The sequence below is a fragment of the Limulus polyphemus genome, unplaced genomic scaffold (assembly GCF_000517525.1).
Source record: "Limulus polyphemus unplaced genomic scaffold, Limulus_polyphemus-2.1.2 Scaffold3965, whole genome shotgun sequence".
In the NCBI taxonomy this organism is placed as follows: Eukaryota; Metazoa; Arthropoda; class Merostomata; order Xiphosura; family Limulidae; genus Limulus; species Limulus polyphemus.
Window position 1 is genome coordinate 32911 of NW_013669575.1, and position 8865 is coordinate 41775.

At 31.5% G+C, this 8865-nt stretch overlaps 1 protein-coding gene across 1 annotated transcript in view; it reads left to right on the forward strand.

The window, feature by feature from the left end:
• The window catches only part of LOC106470363, a 26037-nt gene extending 20391 nt beyond the window's left edge, over positions 1-5646 (forward strand). Inside the window, exons 6-7 of the mRNA XM_022398968.1 lie at positions 2650-2823; positions 4531-5646. Of these exons, the coding sequence (XP_022254676.1) occupies positions 2650-2823; positions 4531-5423 (1067 nt within the window). The 3' untranslated portion in view covers positions 5424-5646. The remainder of the gene's footprint in view (positions 1-2649; positions 2824-4530) is intronic.
• Positions 5647-8865: the final 3219 nt, after the last annotated feature.

Here is an 8865-nt window from a genome sequence, read left to right on the forward strand (position 1 = left end):
AAAATACAAACAAACTGAAGAAAAGGGAAGAACATTGATGTCAAGGGAAAATGCATCCTCATCCATCAACGTCTTTTAGTCTCAAAATTACGTGTTGTGGTCTGTTTTATTTTCAAGATAATAAAACCATCACAGGCCTGTGTAATTATTCTATAAATACGCCACAAATTCAGTTCATGAATGATCATAATTTTGATTGGCTCACAAAGGAATTTACCAATGTTTGACTGCCTTGACTGCACTTTTCTACCTCTTTGTTTGTCAAGCTTGATTTTGCAAAATTTATATATTTCAGCTAGATATGAAATGTGAGGCTAGGTTATACTATGGGGTGGAGGTGGTACTACTTGCCCAGTCATTTTTGACAGGTTATGTGTTAGTATTCCCAATAAATTCTATTGGCTACTTGCTTCAGCACATGCATTGCAACATTTATAATCCCAAGGAAAAAGTTTTCAGGTTCATTTTCAGTCAGAAGACTAACATAAATTATTTTTGCTCTGTCACAGACCTGTGGGTAGAACCATCGATTAATATGGAAAATAATTCAGAACTGTTTACATGGTGTACTAATTCTTCTGCTGCCACCTTATAAATGCATGAAATAAAGTCAGTGGCTTCTTTATTGTTCATGTACATATGACCAAGTTCAATTCCATTGATAGCTTATAGTTCATACAAATGTTTAAAAGAATGAATAGACTTATCTTGTTTTGGAATGCAGTATGTTGTTGTGAAAAGCTTCATCTTGTCATTTTGCTCACTGGATAAGTACTTTATTGCCCTGTTAAGAGAAAATAAAGATAGAGTACTTAAGGCCAAATTGAAAATGTCTTTGCAATTAAATTAAATTAGGGTATTTTTGAGTAAAGGCAATTCTAGTCTTACATCTGTTTTTTTTTTGTATATTTTACAGAATTACAGTTAAGCTACTTTGTTTTCCCAAAGACATTTGTATAAGTTTGGTGAAATGAATGGCAGTGTAAGACAATTGGAAAGTTGGAATTTATTTTGGTTTTATTTGCACGTTTGTCTCCCCCTGAAGTGGAATGTACCACCTGCTTTTTCATTCAAAATATTGTATTATGGTTACACTATGTTTTAATTTGTGGGGAGGCACTTTGTGACTTTCAGAGTATGGTAATGTTTACTGTACATTGTAAAGCAGTACTGTGTGTGTAATCAGTGAGTTGCTAGAGACAACTCCTTGGTGTAACGTAAATATTTGTGTTTTTATTGTCAGTAAGTTATAATATTTACATGTATGTGAAGACTACTTGCACAGTTAACAAAACCAGATAATGTTGCATTATAAATTTAGCAACATATTAATTGATAATCTCTCTGGACCTGTTGATCAGTGCACACTTCTTATACAGAGACTGTGTTCATCATTGCCCCTAACTAAGATCTTAAAGTAATTTACATGGATATCTTAGACACACTCACTTAAAACAAGTCCTAGTATAATTGAACTTTGGGACGCAATAATTTGTTCATTTACACTTCTCTGAAACCTTTATATCTAAAGAATGCTGTAAGTAACATCCTACTTTAAAAATACATCCATAATATGTTTACAGGTGATCTCTATGAACAAGCTTAGAGAAATATTTTATTTTTACAGAGATCTTGTTGTTTTTTTTTCAACAAAGGAAAACTACATACATTTGTAGCTACAGATAGCTTTGGAATTTCAATTAAACAACAAAGGCTACATTAGTTATACTACAAGATGGTTATTTTTACCATCAATAAAATGTAGGTGTCTGTTCAAAGTATTTTAAGATCTTAAATAAAGTCCGTAATAAATGCAACCATCTTATTTCTTGTATAATAGTCTGCTTATCAACAGATTGAGATTATATCTGAATCAGGTGAGCAGTATTACTACTTGCACAATTTATTTTATGTGAAATATCACAGAAAGTGTTGTTGCTTTAATTCCCACTTGATTTGAATATTTCAGTTGTATACTTTTTATTTACTTTAAATGTGTGTGTGTGTGTTTATATGTATATTTTTTTGGATGAAGCATGGTTGTTACTATAAAAAGCATTAGTACTGTTATTTAGAAGCTGGAGTTTATTTTCCTTTACATTCTTTTATTGTCTGAAGTTTTAAATTTGACAATGCACAATTATTCCTTTGATTTATATTAATTTAGTTTTATTTTCAAACTTAAGCAGTTCAGTTTGAATTATCAATTGTACTTTTGTTATATAAATTCAAGCAATTGGTGTGCATTTTTGTGATCACTTGTTCGTGTAAAGTATCCCTATGTAATGAAGTAAAATATTTCAAAATTCCTCAAGGGAATATGTATAAGGCATATGTGCAAGTGATATTGTTATACAAAATGCTATGCACTGTATATAAGTAGTTTATATTCACAATTTTCTAGTAGATGACACCACTTGTAGTAAATTAATATATAAGGGCCTGTTTAATGTTCACCATTTTTAAACAATAAACAAATAACTACAGTGTGGTTTTCAGATGATTGTTTTCTACGAAAATGTTGAAGTGTGTCAGGTATGCTCGTGTATGGGTTTAGTGTAATTGTTTACAATTGATTTTATTGCAATTGAATTATAATTTAGAGGTGTATATGTGATATTTTTCATTGATCTGTCACAACTCTCTAAGGTGGAGAGAAACTTGGATATCCTCCCCATACTCAGTTAAGAGTGGTATTAGAATGTGATGGTACAGAGGTAGAAGATGAAACCTATTTTCAGACAGTGGATAAGGACACAGTTTTTTTGCTGCTCCGTCCGAATGAACATTGGCTACCACCTAGCGTTGAAACTCTCAGAGCTGGTAAGATATATTTCATTTGTATAAAATTTCTTCTTACAATAAATCTTACTGTAGTTATCTTAAACAAATCTGGAACCAAGTATGGAATGTTAACATTTTGTAGGTCAGTACACATAGCATCACATTAACTGATGAGAGATTTTGGTTGAATAGTTTTTTGTACAAATTTACCCAGATTCCTAGTATTACACAAGTTGTCCATTTTGATAATGTTTCTTGTTTATTAGGATGCTGTTATCACCATGGTTTTCTATTATTCATTGAGGAAACTTCTTATGAAAAAATTTGTAGAGAGGATTTTGTGATCTTAAATAATGTATCCAGTAAAATCAATATATGTGGGTAAACTGATTATCAGTCCTTATTTTTTATATAATAAAATAATATACTGTCTTTGGGGCTTGTTACAGTGATGTGCAGTTAGTAGAGACAGTGACATTCAAAATGCTCTTAACCCTTTATGAGTTTTATCATCTCCATCCATATATTTATGCATGCTAGACATCATCTTCACTTGTATATTTATGCCAAATGTTTTGCATGCCATTTAAGTGCCTTATGCCTGGTTTGTTGTGGGCAAAGCGTTGCTACAGAAATGGGAAAAAAACCTTCCATGGATGATAAGTGATTAAAAGAGATGCATGTCTCCCATAAAAGTGATGCAAAATTCATAACTAACAAGTTGAATGTTCTAACTGAAACTTTTCCACTGTTAACTACTATGTGAGTAACCTATAATTAGGTTACTAGCAATTTTATTTAATGAAAATAAGTATTATTTTATAGACCTGTGGAACTACTGCTTTTTTTCTTGTTATGGAGGTTTCAAACTTTGACTGAATATTTTAAAAAAATTACACAACTTAAGAAACTTCTATAACTTACAATATCTGATACAATGGTAAACATTGCTTATAAGCTATACAGTAATTCAGATTCTAGTTTCTAATGTTTAGGTTTAACTGATTTTTAAAACATTGTTTAGAAGAATTTCTGTTTACTAATTTAATGGGATAAAACATCATAGGTTGCATGCACTGCTGTTAAAAATACATGTATTGGTTCTGAGAAAAAAATTACCTGAAAATATGCTGTCAGATCATACACTTTGTACAATTGATTTGTTTTTAAATGAATTATAAATTCCCTGTTTAAAGTATTATTTTAGTATAGACAAAGAAACAAATGATTTAACCCATTTTATTACATTTAAAGTAATCCAGTTTACATGGTTTAAGCTACATTTAATATTTTATTAATTTTTCAACATTTTTGTATAACATTTGCAGAATTATTATTATTACTTATTTTTATCTTTTTTGTTAGTTACTGAGTGTTTAATGTATAGTATGTATTATAAAGCTTTTGTATCATCATTTTTCAGTGACTTTTAAAGGTTATTTTTTAGCTGTTTATAATTGCATGAAACAGGACATGATCTGTTTAAGGGCATGAAGAATGGTGTATTGTGTATAAGTTATGAATACCTGAAGGTCTTGTTCTGTAAAAGCTAATATGCATGAAAAAGGTTATATTGTATTAAGCTACCTGAAGAAGGACTTGTTTGGTAGAAGTTCAAGTGCATGAAGAAGGGACCATTCTGTATTAGTTATACTACTTAAAACATGGCTTATTTTAAGAAATTGTTCTACACAATTAATGTATTTAAAGATCTCTGTCTGTCTTACTTTCATTTCTCCATTGCAGCTATAAGAGCCATTCCTCAGATAGTATGTGAGGCCATAAACAGCCTTGAGTTGGTGGACCGACAACCTTCCTGGAAAATTATGGACAATAAGGGACAGGTCACAGTTGTTCTTCACTGGGATCAGCGAGACTTCCGGGGTCCGTCAGAGAAGAAAGGTCGCTACTATGGCAGGCGAGAACCAGTGTGGAGGGTGGAAGTCACATCTCAAGAGGTTCAAACTGTGGATCAAACCACTGCCACTTTTAAAGATATACCTGGTTCAGCTGGACCTCATACCAGGTTTACCCTAGAAGATTTGGGACTAAAGTCTGCCATGCGTATGTTGCCAAAGAAAACACATGTAGAACATGGAGCTAGTCCTGATCATGATCATTCACTTTGTGACTTCCATTGCTCTGCCCTACATGAAGAGGGTGCTCAAATTATATTGAATAAGTCTGTTGCTACCTCGCCCATTCAGGAAATGCCAGAAGGGGCTGCTGCTGCAGCTGGCCCAAGTGGTGTAAGTTTGCATAAGAAAGGAGGAGCCAAAGGACATGTGCGCTTTCTTGATGAAGCTCAGGAGGTTAAAAGTCCTGGACGGGATGAATCAGAATCGGACACTGAGAATACAACCAATGAAGAAGAACAGTTATCTGAACACTACCTCCTTCTGACTGATCAGCTTTCCTTAGAGCAAAATAGACATCTTAACATAAGAGATATTGGTGTGATTCTAGATCGTTTGAGTTCAAAAATAGTGGAAGTTCAAAAACTTGAGAGGGAAAAGGAGAGTGCTGAAATACACAATTGGACAATCAAGGCAACCATTAGGGGAGAAGTGCTTAGGGAGATTGGAGTGATTTACAATGGACAGTACTATGGTATAATGGAACATCCAGGGTACTTTTGATGGAAGTCATTACTAGGATTAGTTGTAGAATTTTCTTGTAAGGGTTGTGGTTTTTGTCCCTGAGGTGCAATATGGTGCTTTTTCTTAACTTAGAAGCTGCCCAGAACCCAGTATACTGTTGTTCTATAGAAAACAGATGTATAGAGGAAAAGTTGTAGTTTGGTAGTCACCATCTGTAGAGAGATCTTGTGTGGTGGCATTCAGCCACAACTTTGAAGATTTAAGGCCATATATTGAAAGATTAGATGCATCAGTTCTTTTCATTCTTTTCTACACAACTAATATTTTATATGGCTGTTTTTTCATATATGCTTCCACTTGTTTCAAAGCTTCAAGTTTATGTTAATTATGTACTCTACTCAAAGTTGTTTTTCTTATATTATTATACTTTATAAACTAACATCATAATTTATTTTTTTATGAAATTATTAGCTTAACTCACAGCCATCTTAGTTACTATATTTTTACATAGATCTATTCATTTGAATTTTATAATATCTTCACGTAGAACTTAATTTTTAGACTGAATCAAGATAAGTCAGAATGTTCTTTCTAGGTGATATTTTGGAAAAGATTTACAGGAGTGATCAAGAAGGATGTTTGAACACTTCAGGGACCTTACAGTAATAGCAACAACACCTTTTGGCACTCCATGGCCAGAAAAGTGCATTTCATATGTACATACATACTATATGAACACTGCCATGACACTAGGATTGCCATTGCCTTCCCGTCATGCTTTGTTTTGTTTTGTTGTTTGAGTCATTTGTACTGAATGAGTCACTATGGCTTACAAAGAATATGTGTCTTTTATTGAGAGTTCTGAAGTTTTATTGTACCAATAATTTAACTAAAAACCTGACTAAAAAGAGTTGATGTATTAGTGGATTGTCAAGCAGAAAGATTTTACCGTTAGTATTATAGATATCCCTTTTACATAGTGTCTGATACCAACATGTACATGTTTACAGGTTCAAATGCATTTACTATAAGGTCCACATATTTCAAGCATTAGGCACATTATTATACCATAGATGTCGGTTTTGCTGTTTGTGTGAATTTAAAATGGCAGCCTTTTTATTAATTAATTTTTATTATTATTATTATTACACATTTGATGTTTACTATCGTGTTGCACATGTAGTCCATGCAATTTATTGGGGAACCTTGTGGCATCCTAACTATAGTCTTCCCTTGTCTTGTACAAATACAGAATCTTTAAGAGTGAAGCCTCAGGTATGGAAAGTTTCTCTTAATGGGAACTAATACTAATACCCATTGTGTAGTATACAGAATCTTTTGGAATCCAATCTAAGGCCTAGTAGGATTCTGTTAATTAGCAAAATTAAGAAAGTTTATGATGCATATTATACAAGAATTTTCGATAGAAACCTCAGGTCAGGAATAATTTTTCAGTAGCAGCATTAAGAAATTACATGCATATGAATGCTGGTTATACTTATTAGTGCTTGTTGGAAATTTAAATATGTCTGTTGTATATAGATATTATGTGTGTTTGTGCATGCGTGTACTTATGTGACTCATATCACTGGTCTCAAGTATATTTTCATGTTAACAACTTGGCTAAGATTTTACGAGATTGTTAATTGTTTTTGTTGTGTTTATTGGAATAATAGTTTAATTCTGAAAAGAAGACCAAACTGTACCATTTATGGCTTTGAACTGTCATGTGGAGTCTATATGATTGGGAAGTGTGCAATTTTTCATACTTTTAGAAGTTAGTAAGATTGATTTAAAACTACCGGTATGTGATTATACCATTCTTCCTCTGAGTGCCAAAAGTTAAAGAGTAATAATTATATGAAATATAGTTTATGATATAGTTTGCCAGAATACATCACATGAAAGAGCATGTTACTGAGAGTCTGAGAAGTTTGTAATTCTTTTAAAATTTAAATTTGCTATAGTAAGCATCATTCTGTCCATATGTTGCTTCTTTTTTTGTTTTTTAGCATCTGTGAATAATTGTAAGTGAGACTTTTCTTGTGATGTGAATACTTAAGCTAATTACTGCCTCTTCAGGTGTACAAGTTAATAGCAGCTCCTTTTTTAAGACTTATGCTGTTTATGGGGGATTAATATGCATACATTGTACTTTATTATGTTTAATTTGTGACACCTTATTTTAAAATAAGATTGTAAGTTCAAGACTAGTTGATAATGATGTATGAACATAGTACTGGATTTTTAAGTTATTAATGGATAATTTTCTTAGATAGTTATTGAACATGACTTTATTTCCAAATGTTTTATTTTGCTCATTAAATCCCTATTTCAAGTTTCAGTATATAACCTAGTTGTTAAACCCTAATTTTTTTTCCAATTGGATGTCTTTAATTCTGTGCAAAATGATCTTTATAGTCTATATTTTTTTTCACATTTATATTGATATATACATATATAAATTGATATATACTTACATTTATGTATATTATTTTGGTAGTTTTGATCACCCCAATTTTAAGAATTTTTAGAGACTTCATTATCATTATTAGGATTTATTAAAGTGAAACTTTGACATGAAAATTGTCTTACTAAAATAAACTAAAATAATTTTTCCCAACTTAATACATCTTTAACTACTGGTAGATGCTAGTGCAGCACAGGCTGCGTTTAACTATGCAAAACTTCCTGTACCTTATTTAGCATATTTGACAGTAGAAAAGAAAAGCACTTAATATAGATTCTTCAGAACTAACTCATAAAAATTATATCATACCAGTTTGAAATTTGTTTTTCATGCTCTGAGCAAATTTGCAAGTATGTCTATTAAAATGAATTATTTCCAATGTTACATTGAGGTAAGGTATATGTATTGAATGGACACAAGCTTCTATTTTTTTAGAAACTAGTACATGTGGTGGTACTGTAAAAAGTTTCTAAAGTTGCCCTTGTGAATTCAGCCTTGGTTTGAATATGGTCAATTTGATTATGAATTTTATGTTCTTATTGTGCAAGTAATTTCAGTTGTTCATTCAGCTTTTAAAAGTTTAATCCATTTTCATGAAGAATTATCAAATTTATTTCTTCACTTTGCATGAAGTTTACTTATGGTAAATATAACAACTTACATATTGGAGTATATGTTAACTGTAACACTTGTGAATTTTTTTGCTACAGTACATACATATAAATAAACATATTTGTACAGATCAATTTCTGTAGAAATAAATTATGTACATGATTCAGACGTATACATAGGTTTAGCTGAAAAGAGAAACCTGAGAAATTTATTGAATGTTTTAAAAAAATTAATTTTCAGAGCTTAGATTATAATATGCATAGGTTAATTCAATGATATTGCTCTTGTAAAAAACTGGAATACCTACAGCTCAAGCTTTTTATACATATCCAAGCTAAAGAGTGCTTTGATGAAAATATTAAGCTAAGCCATTGAACACTAGTTTAGAGCTACATCTAG